The 21,510-nt window shown below is 38.8% G+C and overlaps 2 protein-coding genes across 2 annotated transcripts; one reads left to right on the top strand and one right to left on the bottom strand.

Moving 5' to 3' along the window:
- Positions 1 to 4,605: 4,605 nt before the first annotated feature.
- LOC122275855 (MLO-like protein 6) lies at positions 4,606 to 9,490 on the top strand. Its single transcript, XM_043085143.1, has 15 exons — positions 4,606 to 4,847; positions 5,010 to 5,067; positions 5,180 to 5,451; positions 5,556 to 5,672; positions 5,751 to 5,811; positions 6,224 to 6,312; positions 6,713 to 6,787; positions 7,206 to 7,300; positions 7,636 to 7,685; positions 7,844 to 7,884; positions 7,969 to 8,142; positions 8,231 to 8,266; positions 8,355 to 8,422; positions 8,514 to 8,574; positions 8,746 to 9,490. Exons 1-15 carry the CDS (start codon positions 4,719 to 4,721, stop codon positions 9,097 to 9,099), a joined length of 1,680 nt encoding a protein of 559 aa, XP_042941077.1. The 5' UTR covers positions 4,606 to 4,718; the 3' UTR covers positions 9,100 to 9,490.
- Positions 9,491 to 11,215: 1,725 nt separating this feature from the next.
- On the bottom strand, positions 11,216 to 12,678 carry LOC122275854 (polyubiquitin 4). Its single transcript, XM_043085141.1, has one exon. The coding sequence runs from the start codon at positions 12,587 to 12,589 to the stop codon at positions 11,441 to 11,443; it is 1,149 nt and encodes a 382-aa protein (XP_042941075.1). The 5' UTR covers positions 12,590 to 12,678; the 3' UTR covers positions 11,216 to 11,440.
- Between the last annotated feature and the right edge of the window lie 8,832 nt (positions 12,679 to 21,510).

The raw sequence follows: 21,510 nt of genomic DNA, 5'->3' as shown, positions 1-21,510 counted from the left end.
GAGTCTGATTTCTTAATAAAAACACATGGGCATATTGGATTATTCTCAAATCCTTCTTTCAATAGATATTCGCTAAGGCATTTATACCACATGCGTTCGGATTGCTTTAACCCATATAAAGATCTTTGAAACTTAATAGAATACATATTTCTGGATGTACTCAGATTAGAAGGTTCAGGCATTTTATATCCTTCAGGAATTTTCATATATATGTCATAATCTAATGATCCATATAAATATGCAGTGACCACATCCATCAACTGCATATCAAATCTTTTTGTAACTACCAAACTAATCAAAAATCTGAATGTGATTGCATCCATAACAGGAGAGTATGTTTCCTCATAATCAATCTCCGGTTTCTGCAGGAAACCTTGTGCAACAAGTCGTGCTTTATATCGCACAATTTCATTACTCTCATTACGCTTACGTATAAATACTCATTTATATCCAACAGACATTACACCCTTTGGTGTTTGTACAATTGGTCCAAAGACCTCTCACTTTGCTAGCGAGTTTAATTCAGCTTCAATAGCTGATTTCCATTTTGGCCAGTCATTTCTACGTCGACATTCTTCGACAGTTCTTAGCTCAATTTCTTCATTACTTCTGGTAATGTCAATGGTCATTTTATATGAAAATATGTTGTCGACAACAGTTTTATTTCTATTCAAAATTTCTCCAGTACTCATGAAATGTATCAAGATCTCGTTATTTTCAAGTACCTGTTCCTCTTCAAGGGAAGACATTTCATTAAATACCTCTTCAGGAGGTTCTTTTTCAGGAGATTTAGTCTTTTCAGGAGTATCAATTACTCTTATGACCTGTGTTGGTATAGACTCTTCAGGAGTACCAAATTCATTTTGTATTTTTCTCTTCCGAGGAATTTTGTCCTTAGTACCAATAGGCATTCCACACTTCAGGCGTATCTTAGACTCACCTATTGCTGTTTTAGCAACTTGTCTGTCAGGAACTGCAATCCTTGCTGGAACATTAACAGCAGGAATATATGATTTTACCACACCTTTAGTGTCAGTAAATATATCCAGTAATTGATTTGCAATACTTTACAAATGAATAATCTTTTGAACCTCTAATTTACATTTATTTGTATGAGGATCAAATTGGAAAAGTGCTTTATTTTTCCAAGTAATTTATTGTCATGCTTCAGGCACCGACTTCTCATTACTCAATGTTGGAAAAATGGATTCGTCAAAATGACAATCCTCAAAACGTGCCTTAAACATATCCCCTGTGAGAGGCTCAAGGTATCTAATAATAGATGGAGAATCAAACCCAACATATATCCCAAGTCTACGTAGAGGGCCCATCTTTGTATATTGTGAAGGTGCAATTGGAACATATACCGTACATCCAAAAATACGAAGATGAGAAATATTTGGTTATTGACCAAATGCAAGCTGTAATGGAGAATATTTGTGATATGCTGATGGTCTAACTCGAATCAACGATGCTGCATGAAGTATAGCATGTCCCCAGGCAGAAATAGGAAGTTTTGATTTCATGAGTAAAGGTCTAGCGATTAGCTGAAGCCTTTGAATTAATGATTCAGCTAACCCATTTTGAGTGTATGTGTGGGCAACTGGATGTTCAACATCTATTCCTATCGACATGCAATAATTATCAAAAACTTGAGATGTAAATTCCCCTGCATTATCCAATCAAATAGTTTTAATTGGATAGTTAGAAAATTGTGCTCGTAGTTTAATTATTTGGGCAAGAAATTTAGCAAATGCAATATTTCTAATGGAAAGTAGACAAACATGTGACCATCGACTTGATGCATCAATTAAAATCATAAAGTATCTGAATGGTCCACTTGATGGTTGAATAGGCCCACATATATCCCCATGAATCTTTTGTAAAAATGATGGAGATTCAAAAACAACTTTTGAGATAGATAGTTTAATAATCAATATACCTTGAGAACATGCAGAACATGGATATTCATTGGGTAAGATAATCTTCTGATTCTTTAGGGGATGCCCATACGAATTATCAATTATTCGTCTCATCATTATTGATCCCGGATGTCCAAGGCGATCATACCAAGTCATAAATATTTTAGGGTCAATGCACTTCTGGTGCATTACAACATGTGATTCAATTGTTCTCATTTTTGTATAATACAATCCAGATGAGAGAACAGACAGTTTTTCTAATACGAGTTTCTGGCTCGAAATTATTTTAGTAATGAGAAGATGCTCTTTATTGTCTTCGTTAGTGGTTTCAATATGACAACTATTACGATGTATATCCTTAAAACTCAGTAAATTTCTTCTGGATTGTGAAGAAAATAGAGCATCATCAATACAAACTTTGGTGCCATTAGGCAACACAATATAAGCTCTTCCGGAGCTTTCAATTAGATTCGATGAACCAGAAATGGTATGAACATAGGCTTTACTCGATGTTAGATTTTGAAAATATTTTTTATCCTTAAGAATTGTGTGAGTTGTAGCACTGTCAGCCAGACATACATCTCTATTATTCATCTCAGAGATAGAAAGTTTATCAGTAAGACTCATGATTCTACAAAATATATAAAACTTTCATTACTACAAAACATTGCAAAATATATAAAAAATATTTTATAATAAGATAAAGGAAATACATTAATTAAAAAAGAACACTTCAATCACCAATCAAATGATCAACTCTACCACTAGAATCCTCAAAGAAATCAGAAACATCAAGATTAGTAATATCTTCTTCATCTATAGAATCTAAAGCATATGATGGTTCAGCAAAATTTGTTTCAAACTTTTTTATTTTTTCTTTTATAGAAGCTTGATATAAATCAACCAAGTGCTTAGCTGTACGACAGGTACGAGACCAATGTCCAGTCATACCACATATATGGCATCCATATTCATTTTTCTTTAAAAATTTGTTTTGAGGACCTTTACCCTTCTCTGAGTTGAACCACTTCTGGTGATACAGTGTATATCTATTATTATCCCTTTTAGTGTGGTCACTTCTAGGACCTCCACTTCTATAGTTTTTCCTACCACGTCCACGCCCTCGGCTTCTTTGAAAAGATGCATCATTCGCTTTTGGGAATGGTGTAAATCTAGTACCATTCACTTCAGGGAATGATATAGAACCAGTAGGGCATGACTGATGATTTCTTAACAAAAGCTCATTATTTTGTTCAGCCAATAGAAGACAAGATATAAGTTTAGAATATTTTTTGAACTTTCGCTCTCAATACTGCTGCTGCAGGAGCACATTTGATGCATGAAAAGTAATATATGTCTTATCTAACAAGTCATCATCAGTGACTTTTTCACCACATAATTTCAATAGTGAGCTAATTTTAAAGAGTGCAGAGTTATACACACTAACACTTTTGAAGTCTTGCAATCTCAGATACATCCAATCATGACTAGTTTTTGGGAGGATTACAGTTTTTTTGTGCTCATATCTCTCCATTAAATCATTCCACAAAATAAGTAAATCTTTCACCGTTAAATACTCAATTTTTAATTCTTCATGAAGATAGTGCCGAAGAAAAATCATTTCCTTAGCACGGTCCTGCCGGGACCCTTGATTTCCTTCTTTAATTGTATCTCCCAGATTCATCGCATCCAGATGGATCTCAGCATCAAGGATTCAAGATAAATAATTTTTTCCAGAAATGTCAAGAGCAACGAATTTCAATTTTGTAAGATTTGACATTTTCTACATATATAAATCAGGAACATAAGTATGTTTATATTATAAATAAGAAATACATTCAAACTCAAGAGAATAAACATAGAGTTTTCATCAAGTAATAATGAGTAATGTAACTTTTCATATAAACTACAAAAATATATTGAAAAACTTATTTGAAGTAGAAAACTACTAGCTTCAAACTCGTCAGAACCTTCGTGCTAATAAAGTGTTATGAAACTAAAAGAGAAATGATATTGCAAGAGAGAAAGAATATTACAAGAGAAAGAGTTATTATTCAAATACAAAATTTGATGATATACAAGTAAATGATTCCCATATATATAGGAGTACAAAGGAGTAGGTATGGCTCAATGGTCTTAATTGTAGGCTAAAGATAGGTCTTAATTGATAGCTTCAATAATCTTAATTAATAACTTCAATAGTTTTCATTAATAGCTATGTATAGCCATACAAATAAGTTCATACACGATTTGACAAATGAATTTATAACCTAGCTATATATAATATAGACGGTTTGACAAATTGCATGCGTTATGTACACGGTCAAACAAATATTACATTTTTCATGGTCCAACACAAGAGAATACGTCATGATAAGTAGTGATGGGAAAGAATAATTTTTAATCTTAGCCATAGATATATTTCCTATGAATCAAACCCAGTCTCGACTCTCTTATCTTCTCCATTTCCTTAGACACGTCCCAAGTCAAAGTCTCTCCTGGCCAATTAATTCCCCCACCTTGCTTACTCTAAAAAGTAGTCTTGGTCACTTCTATTGGACGGCAAGCTGATTTCAAGCTGTGTTGAAATAGCCAGCTTCCTCTCTCTTTCCCCGCGGGTGACCCTTCAGTTTTTTTTCTTTTTTTTTTTCGCTTAAATAACCATACTGCTACACACATGACTTCAGATTAACATTGCTTAAGCAATATATATCCTTTTGTTCTTACTTTCCTCTGCTTACAGTGGGTAGCAGCTTCCCTTAAAAGAATAGAAATCGAAGCAAATATATAATATAAATGGCAGGAGGAGGGCCCAAGGGGGAGCGATCTCTGGAAGAAACGCCAACTTGGGCAGTGGCAGTTGTGTGTTTTGTGCTGGTTGTAGTTTCTATCCTCATTGAATATGTCATTCACTTAGTTGCAAAGGTAAAGTTTATGATCTTCTAGCTAATTACGTACGAGTTAGACAGCTGTATATGCTTTATAATTAAGTTGGGATGTATGGGATATAATTATTATTCATGCATGATTTGCTTATAATCTATATATCACAATGAGGTTTTATGGTGATCTGTGCCCGGCCTGCAGTTGTTGACAAAGAGAAACAAGCGAGCTCTTTATGAAGCACTTGAAAAGATAAAATCAGGTTAACAATTTGATCTCTTACAAAACATATAGTTTTTGCTTCTTTTTTTTATGACTGGGTTTTCATGATCAAGAACTTTAACTCACGTACAGTAGTCTCGTAAATTTCTCAGAGCTTATGCTGTTGGGATTCATATCCTTGCTACTGACAGTAGGGCAAGGACCCATTTCGAATATATGTATATCAAAGGCTGTCGGGGCAACATGGCATCCATGCAACAAAAAGGAAGAAAGAGAATTAAACAAGAAGGGAAGTAACAGAAGTAATTCTGACGACAATAATGGCCAAAGAAGACTACTAGGTATTTCAGATTTAGGTAGTACTAATACTAGTACTCGACGTGCTTTGGCCGCTGCAGGATATTATGACAAATGCGCAGAGAAGGCATGTTGAGCTTATTATAATTCATGATCATTAGCTTTCGATCTCTAATATCTATGTAACGTCAAATTTGACGTCGAGTTTTATGGTGAATATATATTTGGCAGGATAAAGTTGCGTTCATGTCGACCGATGGCATTCACCAGCTCCATATCTTCATCTTTGTGCTTGCAGTCTTCCATGTGATGTATTGTATAACCACTCTAGCTTTCAGCAGAGCAAAGGTATCAATCTGAACTCTCTCTCCCTCTCTGAAAAAACATAATTCTGCTGAACAACGTGTACGTACGTGTGGTTTGCAGATGAGTAAATGGAAGAAGTGGGAAATGGAAACGAGGACAGTCGACTACCAATTCTCACATGGTATTATGGCTTTCCCATACGCATAATCATGGGACCAAGCAAGCAAGCAATTATACGTCTTTACGTATAGCTCTTCATCGAGTCTTCGTTTGCTAGATCTCCTTGATTCTATACAATTAAAAAAATAGAATTGTTCTTCAATATTATTTTACTCCTAACGAATCAAATCTTTGTCTCACATGCTTATAAGATTGCTGGATTATAAACTGTCAAATATCATATATTAATATGCAATAATATTCATTAGAATAAGAGACGAGATCATAAATATCGTGTATTAACTTTTTCTTGAGCAAATATATATATATATATATATATATATATATATATAATGATCAGGATTAATGGATATTGACACAGTCAAATATCTAAAAGGAATATTTGTTGGGTGGGTTTGTGTACTCGCATGCAGACCCGGAGAAATTTAGATTTGCCAGAGATACATCCTTTGGACGAAGGCACCTGAGCTTCTGGAGTCGCTCATCCGTTCTCCTATGGATAGTGAGTACTGTTTAAAGATACTGTTTGTTTCAGTACAGCATGATCGACACACATATATATATATAACAAATTAAGATATATATATATATATATATTCTTAATTTGAGTTATTTTATTTTCAAGTCGGTGTGTTGAACTCCATACACATCATTTAAATATAAGATTTGATTTGTAAGATTCAAATTTTAGAATTTTTTTCATCTTTAGTAGTTTTTTTATAAGCATATATATAGACATATATAAGTCTTATTTACAACATTTATTTGGATAGACCTCAAATATATAATTGCATGGATCATCTTATTTGAATAGAAAGTTAAAGAGGATCTCAAATGATCTAGTAATTAATATTACTGTTACTCAGAATATTCATATATTGCAAACACCATGAACTTTGCAGGTTTGTTTCTTCAGACAGTTTATCAGATCAGTGCCCAAGGTCGATTACTTGACCCTGCGCCATGGATTCATTATTGTAAGCTGTCTTCCGATCCCCCTCTTGCAGTTAACCAAATAGCTAGGCGGGCAATATTAATTGAGTTGAGTTGAGCTGTGGATGGTAAAATATAAATTGGTATTACCATGGAATTATGTTACATTTTTTCTTGGTGAATAACTCTTTTATTATTCGAGTGAATTCAAACTTGTTCGTGAACTATATATTTAATTTTGATAAAATAGTTTATTTATGTTGTAACTCTTAAATATAATTTATTAGGGTTAGACATCATGATCGATTCAAGTAGTTGTATAGTCTTGTAGCCATGCCATTTAATTGTATTTGTACTAAACAAGTGAGAATCATGTATTGCTCGGATCGAATTTTAACGTCCAAAAGAAGTACTACTCAAGCTCGATGTTTTAATATTAATGGAATCAAATTTAAACCACAGGCACATCTGGCACCTCAGAGTCAAACAAAGTTCAATTTCCAAAGATACATCAAAAGATCACTTGAAGAGGATTTCAAAGTTGTTGTTGGGATCAGGTGTGTGACTCTAATTACCTCTTGAACCTAGTCCTTTTTCCTGATCTCTAGGGCTACTCGTATAAGTTGATTTTACATCAAAAACTCTATCTACAGTCATTTTTTAATATTTTTTATGCATTCTACTAATGTGATTAGCAATATCTTTTTTTTCCTAACATAAAATTATTACTTTTATCAATCACATCAGTAAAATACACAAAAATATATATAAAAGTAACTTTACCTCAAATTTTTATCTAAGCTTTATAAGTGTGAAAGATAGATTATACCTAAAATATATATTATTAGACTTATTTCATGCCTCTAATCCAACATTAATCCAACGCTTGCAGCCCAATAATCTGGCTTTTTGCGGTACTGTTTCTATTATTTAATACACACGGTAAGCTTTTATTTGACAACAAAGATCCTTATCATCTCACTTGTATTACTGTGCTACTCTGCTTTTTATTTATCTTTTTTTAAATGCTCCGGTCCTTTGGATTGCACAAGTTTTCCAAGAAAAAATGTCGTATTTCTAACAATACTCACTTTGCACAGGCTGGTATTCCTATCTGTGGTTGCCCTTCCTCCCACTGTTTGTAAGCATGATCTTGATCCCATGGTTTTTATACGCTCGTACTTCTGTGGGAGGGTCCAGCTAATGGCTGACGTGGCATTTGCAGATAATTCTATTGGTGGGGACAAAGCTACAGGTCATCATAACCAAGATGGGTCTGAGAATTCAAGACAGAGGAGAGATCGTCAAAGGAAACCCAGTGGTACAACCTGGGGATGACCTTTTCTGGTTCAATCGCCCTCGCCTCATTCTTTATCTTATTCACTTTGTTCTCTTTCAGGTACCTCTACATATCACAGAGATTTTTGTATTCCACCAATTAATTTCAAATTATTTTCCACACTTTTATCTTTCTTTTGCTCTTGCAGAATGCCTTTCAGCTGGCCTTCTTTGCCTGGACTTGGGTAAACCATTCAGTTACTCACTAATTTTCAGATCTAAGAAAACCCTCAAATTGACTTCAATTATAATTCTCTTATTTTTGTTTATCAGTATGAATTTGGCATAAAGTCTTGCTTCCATGACAAGATGGAAGATTTCATAATCAGAATATCTATGGGGTAAGTGAGTTTCCTAACCACATTGTGTGCAAATGACATGAGTGCTACAGGGGTGATTAACTAATGCCAGTAATATTTACCATTTGAGCAGGGTGCTCATACAGATACTATGCAGCTATGTCACTCTTCCTCTATATGCCTTGGTAACACAGGTAGGACTATAACTTGCTACCTTAAGAATACAATCGGTACGACTGAGAATGAGGAAATTCTGAACAAAAAATAGCATTACTCCATATAAAACACGTCTTGCAAGTCGACTATTCCGCGTTGAATGCGAGTATTCTTTTTTCCATTGGCTTAAAGAACATACAAAATGACAGATGGGTTCGAGTATGAAGCCAACAATCTTCAACGATAGGGTGGCAAATGCACTAAGAACATGGCATCAGACAGCAAAGAAGAAAGTGAAACAAAACCGGCAATCAAACAGTACGCCAACCACGCCATTGCACTCAATGTCCCCTGTCCATCTTCTGCGTCACTACCGAGCTGATCCAGACAGCATTCATACATCACCAAGGATGTCCAATTTCAACAATGGAGATTCCGAGATGGGTTCTCCCCAGTCACCTGCTCAAGTACTCCATGATGATCGAAAATGGTTTAAGAATCATACAAACCATGCACATGATATTGAAATTGAAATTACCTCAAAAGATTTCTCATTCAGCTAAGACGGGGTGAATTAAAGCATTGATCGTTTGAGTAAAAGAAAGGAAAAAGACAAGGAGAAATAAGAGGCAGAAATATTCAGAGATTTAAAACCAGGAGATAATGACCAGATTGTAAACTTCCATAAAGCTGCTGATGTGCCAATTCTGCAGATGGTAGCACAGTATTTATGTTCTTTTTGACAAATTGAGTATAGATATCTATGTTATGGGGTAAAAACTTGTAATGCCCTGATCCTTGCAGCAAGGACAGACAAACAATTCACATACTAGAGTTTTCTTCGTGACACATTTATTTGGTATATGACAAAAAATAAGGCAATTAGTAGAACCGGACTGCAAATATAAATGCGACTCTCAAGGGTGCACCTATTAATATCAACAGGACTCCTAATTTCGTTTCAATTATTTATGATGTTTCATTTATTTGTGAAGCTTTTGATGGAGGTGAAGAGCTGAAGATGAATAACAATGTTCAATCTTAAAAGTGAGAAAATTCAGCTGGAGCTTTTGAGGAAAGGAAACACGCACCTCCAAAGTTTAACAGTCTTGACTACAGCACATCTTCTGAAAATGGCCTCTAAAACCTAACATCTTTTCTTCTCTTGGATTTGATGACTCTGTCCACCACAGCTCTCGATTGACATTATTTAAATAATAATGCTACGTATAATCGTAAAATATGCAAATACCACCCAATCGCTTTGAAAAAGAATGTAATTCATGATTAAAAAATTAATTTTTTTATATAGATCCCTTATTAATTTATTTATTTTAAAGAAACTGCGTAGTATTTATACAATCACGACTGTCAATATAATTTCTCTTAATTAAATCAGAGCAGGCCAAATTTTATTATGTAATTGCAAAAAAACAGAATAAAACAACAGAAAAGCAGAGCAGAGCAGTCTCGCTTGGAACTACCAATAGACCAAGAATGAGAATCTTGGGTTCGTGACTCTAAAACCCACTAGGGCCACTACCACGAATCAACCAACAAGAAGAACTTAAGGGTGAGATGATGTCATTTGACCAATTCTAACTTCTTCCTTTGAAGTTTTGTTTCAAGCATATGTCGAGAAGATCTAGAATCGTTAAGAATACAAATTCTTCTTCCCTGACCAGTCCAAGTTTCTAACTCGGCTCCTATTATTTCCAGCCACCCAAACACGTATATTGATCAGAATGTGCCTCGGTCAATAATTGTCAAGAACAATAAAAATATTGAGAGCTAATACTGGCTTTTAAAAATCGGATAGAAATTGAAGAAAACAGGCCCTCCTACTAACGGCTAATGAGCCATTAAGACATCGTTTGAAAACTCCTCCCCCCTAAACATAAGAAGCTTTTAGAGTGACTCCAGACCATCTCAACCCTTACTCTACCAGTACTTAATTTGCTATTCGTCCATGAAACTTCACTTGTTTACTCTATATTTTAACAAGCTATGTTGTTTCAAAACCAACATGGAGATTGGAGAGCAGATTTACCAAATACCTTATTCAATCAACATGGAGCATTCCAAACCCTACCAAAGACAGCTTGCATAGCACTGCAATTCAAGTGGCAACACTTTGAACAAGGAGTTACACGCAGCTTTTTACCCTTTCGATTGTATTTTTCTAGTGAATGCACCGTGCAGAAATCTTGAACCAAACATTATAGAACATTTAATTTCAGCAACAGAAATAACCAATTGAATAGTGCATAATTAAAAATCAAATGAATCTCTGGTTTCCACGGAAGCAGAAAGTTTAAAGAGAAAAAATTGGCAAAGTTTTGCGAGTTTGAAGACGGTAGCATAGCGCTTCTGAATGAGATATTGTTTACCGGGAAAGACCAGGTCTCTCAATCTGGACAATTAGATTGAGAACTTTAGATGAATCTCTGAAATCTCTCAATCTCGGCAGCATCTCAACCGTGAATAGTTAGTCTAAAGTTGAGCAATTTCCTGTGACCCTTCAAACCTAACGACAATCTGGTGGACAAATACAAGACACACAGCATTGTGCTCCTTGATATTATATTCAATTGAAAGATCAAGAGTCGTATCCATTTCCAGAAATTACGTAAATAAAGCAATCACGAATTCCCATGACCATCAAGATGAAAGCAGGAATTTGAACAAACTAAGCCATTATTTTTCATTTAGGTATGGAAAAGGGAATTACATTTGTCCGAGGACTCGATTTAGCTACTAAAAGTTCTTTCTTATTTAAGGAGAAGAACCAAGGGACAGAACAAATACACCAAAGAAAACTTCAATAGAAAGGCAGGCGAGACATAACACCCAACAAACCGCCATAGACAAAGCCGACATGATATCACCATATAGAAAAAGCATCTAGAAATCACCACCACGGAGGCGAAGGACGAGGTGGAGGGTTGACTCCTTTTGAATGTTGTAATCAGCTAGGGTACGCCCATCCTCCAATTGCTTCCCGGCAAAGATGAGCCTCTGCTGGTCCGGAGGAATGCCTTCCTTGTCCTGAATCTTAGCCTTCACGTTGTCGATGGTGTCCGAGCTCTCCACCTCCAGAGTGATGGTTTTTCCTGTCAAGGTCTTAACAAAGATCTGCATCCCTCCCCTCAATCGGAGCACCAAATGCAAAGTGGACTCCTTCTGTATGTTGTAATCGGCGAGGGTACGCCCATCCTCCAATTGCTTCCCGGCGAAGATGAGCCTCTGCTGGTCAGGAGGAATGCCTTCCTTGTCCTGGATTTTGGCCTTTACGTTGTCGATGGTATCGGAACTCTCGACCTCGAGGGTGATGGTCTTGCCGGTGAGGGTTTTGACGAAGATCTGCATCCCACCACGGAGACGGAGGACGAGATGGAGCGTGGACTCCTTCTGGATGTTGTAATCGGCAAGGGTGCGACCGTCCTCCAACTGCTTCCCAGCGAAGATCAAACGCTGCTGATCTGGAGGGATCCCTTCCTTGTCCTGGATCTTGGCCTTGACGTTATCGATGGTGTCGGAACTCTCGACCTCGAGGGTGATGGTCTTCCCGGTGAGGGTTTTGACGAAGATCTGCATCCCACCACGGAGACGAAGGACGAGGTGGAGCGTGGACTCCTTCTGGATGTTGTAGTCGGCAAGGGTGCGACCGTCCTCCAACTGCTTCCCGGCGAAGATCAAACGCTGCTGATCCGGGGGAATACCTTCCTTGTCCTGGATCTTGGCCTTAACATTGTCGATGGTGTCAGAGCTCTCGACCTCGAGAGTGATGGTCTTGCCGGTGAGGGTTTTGACGAAGATCTGCATCCCACCACGGAGACGGAGGACGAGATGGAGCGTGGACTCCTTCTGGATGTTGTAGTCGGCAAGGGTGCGACCGTCCTCCAACTGCTTCCCGGCGAAGATCAAACGCTGCTGATCCGGGGGAATACCTTCCTTGTCCTGGATCTTGGCCTTAACATTGTCGATGGTGTCGGAGCTCTCGACCTCGAGAGTGATGGTCTTGCCGGTGAGGGTTTTGACGAAGATCTGCATGTTTCAGAAATTCTAAAATAGCGTCGCAGAGAGAGAGAGAGAATATGATAAGAGGGATTAATAGCAAGAGGACTGAAGAGAAAGGGGGAGAGGAAGAGTATATATAGAAGAGCTTAGCGGACACAATGACGTAAGGCGATGCGTACAATGAAATGATCCGGAAATTACGAGAAAAGGATAAAATGCCTCTCCTCTCACCTCTCGACCTCTCCACCGATTTCCAATAAATTTCGTGGCTGTCGACGCTTCTGTTCTGTCTTTTCTACCTACCATTCATTGATGATCACAGACGGGTGGCTGTGATTTTATGTGTGTTTTTTTATATATATATTTATTTAATATTTTACTTAACGATTAAGTAAAATATAATAATAAATAAATAAATAAATAAATAAGCTCAACGGCAGTCCTAGTGGGAGTTACCAGAGAGCTCCCAGCATTTTTATTCACAGAAATAATTGTATTATAATTCTTGAAATAAATTTAGTATTTTTTTTTCTCAAATGCATATTTAATTCATATTTTTTAAAAGGATTATGTCAGGTTGTTTATAAAATGTATACACCAAAATATATATATATAAGAAAAAAATATATAAATTACTAATAATCACTTACTTAATTATTAAAAAAAATAAAAATGTATAAATAGAAACATTGATGAGCATATTTAATAGTTGTACTATCATTTTATTATAAAAAAAATTAAGTATTATCAAATTTTATATTGGATTGCTCATCTAATATAATTATATAGGAAAATGCTATTCTGTCAATAGGATAGGAAAAAATATACTTGCAAGCATAATTATGCACTAATCTGTATATTAATATGATGTGATTGATTAAAAAATAAATTTTATTAAAAATAATATTAATTTAAATTTTAAATATGAATAAATCAGTATTGATATACAAATTAGTACGCGACTATGCTTATATATTGTAAATCTCATAGAATAGACCCATTAAGCTATCTGGTGGTGGTTTTTTTATTTTTTATTTTCTTAAAGAAAAGAAGTAATTATTCACTTGTGTATCTTTTTAAATATTTAAATATATTTAAAAAATTATTTGAAAGAAAATAAAGGAAAAAAATACAAATGCAACAATCGGATGTTTTATTGATGGAAAATGATAGGGATCCCACTAGGAGCTCCTGCTCCCACTTTTTTTTTTCAATTTCTTCTCACTTAGGAATTAAAAAATTATTTTTTTAATAATATTGTAATTTTTTTTATTTTTTAAAAAATATTGAATAGTATTTAAAATTATCTTTTAAAAAAACTCAAAATGCAAGCAAGAGCTCCAGCAGGTTCCTTAGCACCATCCTTTATCGAATGGCTTTCTCAATTAAAGTAGCAACATCCAATTATATTGGTTAACAGAAATACTAAACCCACCAAATGTGAGTCTCGAATTTGTGTCTTGATTCTCTTTATCTTTTTTTACTTAGTAATTAAGAAAATATTTTTAATAATATTATGAATTTTTTAATTTTTAAAAAAATATTTAAAAATATAAAAAATGAATGAAAAAAATTTTAAAAAATGCTCTTCTCAAGACTGAGTTCGTGCTACATCCTCGGTAGCACTACTCATATGTTAATCGTATGGCGAAAAATCCTGATGTCAACTATTAAAAAAAAAAAAGTAATGTCAAGTAAAGTTTAAGTGCATATTTGGGATTGGGTGGGAAATATAGTGTATAATTTTAGGGTTTATAATTTATAGCTTAAATAATAAATTCTATTATTATAAAATTATTTACTATTTGATAACCATATATTTGAAGTATTTTTAAATATGTTACATTTGTATATAAACAAGTTAATTAGCAAATTATTTTCTGAAATAGAAATGACAATTATTTGATTTTTAAAAGATTATGATCATATTGTTAAAAGTTTAAAAGTTGTAATTATAAGTTGTATAGATAATTTTACCTATTGACGATTTTTTTAAAATTTAAATTACATTCGGGATTATCTAAAAAAATACACTTGAGGAAAAGTAACAAAATAATATTTTCCCTCAAACGTATTTGTGAGGGGGGAAAGGGCCCCAGGCCCAAAGGTTTCAAGCCGCATGGAGCAAGAAAGCCTCAGGCCCATCAAGTGAGAAGCAAGGCAGGACACCATAGTCCGAGGCAGAGGCCTTGTGCCACACCCGTGGTACATCTTCCAACCTAAAGAAGCCCTAGGCCTAACTTGGTAAGAAAGCCCACCACGAGCAATGATCACCCAGAGCCTCGATGGGGAACCTAGCCCTGCAGAAAGGTACACTACAGACAACTATCACAAAGCACCAGCGGCTAGGCATGTCCCGTTGTGGGAGTTTCAGGCCAGGGACACGCCACATTTAATACATGTCAGGAGACCCGAACATGCAACAGTGTGCAGTCTAAGACCCCATGGGATGGCGAGAGCTCAAACTAACACTTTGCCATAGCAGCAGGTAAGTGGCAAATTTGACCCAAGGACAACCTTACACCCAATGATCTCTCTCGACAGCTAAGTCAAGCCTAGTATAAATACCCCGATGCCACCTAGGGGAAGAGGTTGGATCTTCTTTCTTCTTAACCACTCTCTTAGCTTTCTCCATCACACCAGATCTCTTACTGACTTTGATATCGAAGGGTCCCTGGACCACACCAAAGCTCACTCTTTTCACTCTTCGCAGGTTGCTCAAGTTGGGAATCCGTGGAACTGCCGAGGCTGCAAAACACGACATCAACAATGGCACCGTCAGTGGAATCCTTTTCCATAAAAGTGTGTACTCTGCATGCTGACAGCAACATTGACCCAAACTACGCGGAGAGAGGAGAACCAGAATGAAGTGATAGAGGCGATACTTGCAGAAATGGAAGAAATGTTGAAGAAACCCACAAAGGAAACCAGAACGCTCCGCTAGGAGAATGCCGCCCTGAGAAGGACCAACGAAGAACTAGCTGGTGGAGGAGAACCCAGTGGTAACGAGCGCGTTGACTCACAGCCTGACCTACTCAACGCCGTGGCAAACGAAGAAAGATGCAAGATACACCTTAAGCTCTAAGATTTGAGGGATAAATACGCAAAGATAGCCAAGCAGATGGGAACCCCATCCACCATTGACCAACTGCTCATCAATACTGATCTGCCGTACAGCGCATGAGTCATGGTGATGCCCCTCCCGCCCAAGTTCAAAGTCCCTCAAATGCAAATATACAATAGGTCTAAGGACCCAGTGGAACACCTAGAAATGTGCAAGGCCCACATGACCTTGCACAGCTTCTTAAGGGAGATTGTCTGCCGAGCCTTCCCCTTGACCTTAAAGGGAGCTGCACGAGTCTGGTTCGAATCCCTGCTACTCGGAACCATGGGGAGTTTCAACAAGTTGCTAGTCGATTCATGGCACACTTCATGGTGAGCCGAAAGAGGAGGCAACCAACTGCATACCTCCTAACAATGAAGCAACGGGATGGTGAAAGCCTGAAGTCATACCTCTCCCGATTCAACCGGGAACGCATGACCACAGACAACCAAGACTAAAAGATCACCTTGGCGGCCCTGGTGGGGAGATATGGCCCTGCAACCCGTTCATGGAAAAAATAGCACAAAGGACCCCCACCACCTTAAGGGAGTTCTTAAACCGAGCGGATGGGTTCATCAATGCCAAAGACACTCTCGGGGCCCTAACAGCTCTGCGTCGAACCAAGATGGAGTAAGCAGATTGAAAGGCGCAGGGCAAAGAGCGAGCCACAGTCATGAAGGGAGAAGAAATGGAGCGCTGGATGCAAAGAGGAAGGGCAACGCACCGGCCTTGCCACGCAGCGGTCCCCATGCCCACTTAATTTTGATGGTGAAAGGGGATTGTGAACCAAGCTCACAAAGGGAACGGGGCCAAGCCAAGGAGGGCGCCAATATTGTGAGTACCACATGACAAACCGACACAGCTCCGGGAATTGCTACGCCTTGAAGAGAAGAAGGGAGGAAGGCCAATGGGACCAGAGACGCCAGTTGAAAGATTGTTAAGATCGACGCCAAGGCAATCGTCAATGAGCCCAATGGGGTATAAGCCCTGGGAGGCAGGGAGCGAGAAGCGAGATCCGATGAAGCCTGCGCCGCAAGAGCCCCCCTCCCCACGGCAAACAGATGCACCAATTGGAGAGATCCTCACGATCACCGTGGGATACGCGGGAGGAGGAACCACATCATTCACTAGAAGGGCAATCGCTCATAAGGCTTGCTATGAGGAAGTGTTCATTATTGGGAGGGCCTCAACACGATCCGAAAGCACTCCAATAACATTCGGTGAGAAGGACGAGGAAAGCATCCTCCACCCCCACGATGATGCCTTGGTAATAACAATGCAAGTTGCGAACTTTACGACTTGGAGGATCTTGGTTGACAATGAGAGTTCAGCGGACATCTTGTTCTAGGAAGCTTTCATAAGGATGGGGATCAGCCCTAACTAGCTATGCCCGGCCCCTATGCCACTGAAAGGATTTACAGGTGAAGTTGTTCAACTAATGGGGGTCATCACACTGTCTGTCTTAGCAGGAAAGGCCCCCAAGAAAACCGCCACCATGGTCGATTTCTTGGTGGTAAAGGCACCATCCTTGTACAACGTGATACTAGGGCACCCCACCTTGAACAATTTGAGGGCAGTAACCTTTACCTACCACCTCAAAATGAAGTTCCCAACCGACTTGAGGTTGGGAGAAGTCCATGGCAAACAGCTCCTGGCCCGGGAGTGTTACACGCGAGAGCTTAGGCACGAGGTCAAGGTAGTCGTGGCGATTGGAGAGGCCAGGCCACCTTCACCTTTCGTCCTTGCCAAATGGGACGAAGAGGTCCGCGACGAGCTAGCCCTTTGGCAAGCCAAACCAAATGAGCTCTTGGAGCTAGGGGTGATAATATGTGACATAATCTGTTAACCCAACAGAAATACGATACAATAATAACGGTTTGGGGTTTAGTCTTAACGGGTTTATATCAAAATAAGTTGACCCGTTAAGACAATATTGTTTAACGGGATGATAACAGGTCAACCCGTTTTCACACGTTCTAACCCATTATGACCCGTTAAGAAAGTTAAAATTACAATTATACCCGTATACCTAAAAGTAACATTTTTAGAATTTTAATTTTGATATTTTTATTGTATAGATACTAATTTTGGACTTGCAGTTAAATTTATAATTTTTATAGATATTTTGATTTTAACATTTATATAAAATTATATTAAATTTAATCAAGTCAAACTAATTAATTTCTGGTCTATTCAATCAATTTACATAAACGAGTTGACATGACATGACTTGACTCGTTTTATTAATGGGTCGTATTAGAGTTTAATATTTTGACACAATAAGCTTAATGAGTCGGCTTTGGGTTTATCCATATGGTATAATATACATACATTGATATGACATGAACACGACCCGTTAACCTGATTTGACATCCGTACGTAGAGCTAGTTTTGGTCGACAAATATAGGCCCGAGCAGATAGTACAAGTCAACACCAAGCTAGATTCAGAATTGAGGAAAGCTTTGAAATGCCTTCTCATCGAGCACCAGGATATGTTTGCTTGGAGCCACAAGCAAATTCCTGGGATAGACTACTTCATCATCAAGCACCGATTTTGCGTCAACCAACGGCTCAAAAATTCAAGCAGAAACGATGGAGCTTCGGTGCTAAGAAGTATATGGTGATAGTTGAAGAGCTTCGGTGCTAAGAAGTATATGGTGATAGTTAAAGGGTTCATCTGGGAGGCCCATTGCCCAGAATGGCTCTCCAATGTGGTCCTAGTAAAGAAGGCCAATGGAAACTGGCAGATGTGCATCGATTTTATCGACTTAAATAAAGTCTGCCCAAATGACAGCTTCCCCCTGCCATGCATCAACCTAATTGTGGATTCGACAACAGGACATCCCTTCCTCAACTTCATGGATGCTTATTTTAGATACAACCAAATCAGGATGAGCCCAGACGACGAAGAAAAGATAGCATTCTTCACAAACCGAGAGCTTTACTGATACAAAGATATGTTGTTTAGCCTCAAGAATGCTAGTGCCACTTACCAGTGCCTAGTTAATCGGATGTTCAAATAGAAGATCAGCCGAAACTAGGGGTGTTCAACCGGGTTTCGGATTGGGTATCCGGGTATATCCGGTCCGGAAACCGAGTTTAAAATTTGGGTCGAATTCCGGCCTAATTATATCCGGGTTGTGATCCGGTCCGAAATCGGGATTGATCTGGATTTTTAAAACCCAGAAATTCGGGTTCCGGATCAAACCCATTTTTTTTTCAGAAATCTTTCTATTATTAATTTTTTTTAATTTTTAATTATTTATGATAATACCGATGGCTCAGAAAACCCATCAGGTCCTGGTGCAGCACACCAGTGGTGCCGACTAATTTGTCCTCCCCCTGTTACCGATCTGGGAATCATCTTCAGCTAGGGTTCTGGATCTGAAACAGGTTCCCAAGACAAATGTTTGTAGCCAATTGTTTGCTTTCACATGCCTTTCTTCCTTTCTTTCGTTCCTTCCCCTTCTGTTCCATTTTCTTTCTCTCTCTAAACTTTCTATGTCTACTGTAAATCTCGGAGTCGTTCGATGCAATCGCTCCCATATCTATGGTTCTTGCGAGCTCCTACTTCAACCATTTTGACCTTCTGTTAGGATCATCATCGACGTCTTTCACGTTTTCCTCTTTGTACTGCTCTCCTCCTGACAAATCAAAATCCTCCACCGATCGATCGGGAGAGAAGCTCATCATTGTGGAACACGACATTTGATCGGCAGAGTAAGTAGGTTTCGGCGAGAGAGTGAGAGAGATGAAGCGAGGGGGGGAAGCCTAAAAACCTAATAAAAACAAGAGGGTTGGCATTAAAACTGGTTTTTACATAAACCCGGGTACCGGATTTTAAAAACGGTACCCAGGTTAGATAACCCGTATCCGGACTGGACAGATCCGGATACAATCCGGGCCGAAACCCGGAACCGAAATCCGGTTATCCGGGTTCCGGACCGGGCCAGATTTTAAATCCGGCCCGGTTGAACAGTCCTAGCCGAAACATGGAGGTATATGTGGATGACCTACTGGTGAAGAGCAAGAAGCCCAAGCAGCATTTGGCGGATCTACGTGAAGCCTTCTTCATTCTCCAACAGTAACAGATGAAGCTCAATCCATCTAAATGTGCTTTCGGGATAGAGTCAGGAAAGTTCCTGGGGTTCATGGTCTCCAAAAGAGGGATTGAGGCAAACCCCAAGAAGGTCAAAGCGATGTGGGGATGCTCTTCCCTCATTACCTTCATGAAGTCCAAATGTTAGCTGGTTGGGTAGCAACCTTGTACCACTTCATCACCGAGTCAACTAATCAATATCTCCCCTTCTTCAAAGTCCTAAAGAATGCCCAAGAGTGAGACGTGGCCTATGAAAAAGCTTTTACCAACCTAATAAAGTACTTGGCCCACCCTTTGCTCCTAAGCCAAACAAAACCAAACCAAGTGAGGACTTGACAGTGTATATAGCCTTATCCCCACACACTATGTCAGCGATACTAGTTAGAGAAATGGATGAATGTCAATGGCCCATCTGCTACATGAGCCGGGCCTTTTGTGAAGCCAAAGTTAGGTACCCGCAGACTAAGATGTTGGTGTTTGTACTGGTTGTTGCCGCAAGGAGATTAAGCCCCTACTTCCAAGCCCACCCAATGAAAGTACTCACTGATCTTCCCCTTAAGATCTCTTACAAAGGCTAGATACTTTGAGTCGATTCACTAAGTGGGCGATCAAGCTCAGCGAGTTTAATATTGAGTACCTACCTCGAGCCACGATCAAACGGCAAGTGTTAGCAAACTTTGTCATAGAATTCATTAGCTTCCCTGAGGAAGTTCTGATCGGCCCCCAAGGTAAGCCCTAGCAAGTCTACGTAGATGGCTCATCCTGCTTGGCCGTCAGGGGTGTGGGAGTGCACATAATGAATAAACGGGTGGAGAAGCATAACTATACAGTCAAGCTTGGTTTCAGAGCAACCAACAATGAGGCTGAATATGGGGCGCTCTTAGCTGGGATGACAATTGCTTGATTACCAAGTGCTGAGGAGGTGGAAGTGAAGGCCAACTCCCAAGTGGTCGTTAGCCAAGTGCTGGGGTAATTAACCACGAAAAGAGAAAGACTAAAAAAGTACCTCCAGCTAAAAAAGTACCTCCAGCTCATCTGCAACAAGCGCAAATGCTTTCGTTACTTCCACATCCGATAAGCCCCAAAGGGAGAAAACCAAAAGGTAAACTTGTTGGCAAAGGCCTAATCAAGACAGGAAGAGCTCCCTCTCCCAGAACAAACCATGGTCAAGACAATCGATACCCCATCCATCAGGGCCGATCAACTTGTCACTACCCCAGCGTCCCCTGAATGGGCAGCGGACATCAGGGAGTTCCTGTAGGAGGGCAAGCTGCCCAACGACATAGAGGAAGCACAAAAGGTTAGAAACAAAGTGGCCCAGTTCACCTTGTTGGAAAGGGTCATGTACAAGAGAGGCTTCTCTGAACCTCTCCTTAGATACTTCTCACCAAGCGAAGCATAGTATGTGCTAGCAAAGATTCATGAGGGAGTCTGCAGGAGCCACACGGAAGGGAGGGCATTGGCTGCAAAGATGAGCGAGCTAGGTATTACTGGCTCCATTCCCTCAGGGATGTTGAAAACTTCACAAGGAAATGCCCGAAGTTTCAAGAGCACGGACCGGTGCTACACTGCCCCCACAAAAGAGCTAACGTCGATCACTACCCTATGGCCGTTCACCCAGTGGGGCCTAGACTTGATTGGCCCGTTCCCAGTGGCCTGAGGAAGGGCCAAGTTCGTGGTCCCTTACAAAGTGGTCAAAGTGAAGGCCCTCTCAAGCATCACCTCCCAAGCCATCACAAAATTCTTATGGA

The sequence above is a fragment of the Carya illinoinensis genome, chromosome 9 (genome assembly GCF_018687715.1).
Source record: "Carya illinoinensis cultivar Pawnee chromosome 9, C.illinoinensisPawnee_v1, whole genome shotgun sequence".
NCBI classification, from domain to species: Eukaryota; Viridiplantae; Streptophyta; class Magnoliopsida; order Fagales; family Juglandaceae; genus Carya; species Carya illinoinensis.
Note: the sequence above shows the minus strand (reverse complement) of the source record. Positions and strands in the feature narration are given on the sequence as shown.

Excerpts from the sequence above, each read along its gene's own strand:
- LOC122275855 (XM_043085143.1), top strand. The coding sequence starts at position 4,719 with ATGGCAGGAGGAGGGCCCAAGGGGGAGCGATCTCTGGAAGAAACGCCA. Across the intron at positions 5,673-5,750 it reads TAGCTTTCAGCAGAGCAAAG|ATGAGTAAATGGAAGAAGTG; the intron begins GTATCAATCTGA and ends TGTGGTTTGCAG. Across the intron at positions 7,686-7,843 it reads TCTATTATTTAATACACACG|GCTGGTATTCCTATCTGTGG; the intron begins GTAAGCTTTTAT and ends CACTTTGCACAG.
- LOC122275854 (XM_043085141.1), bottom strand. The coding sequence starts at position 12,589 with ATGCAGATCTTCGTCAAAACCCTCACCGGCAAGACCATCACTCTCGAG.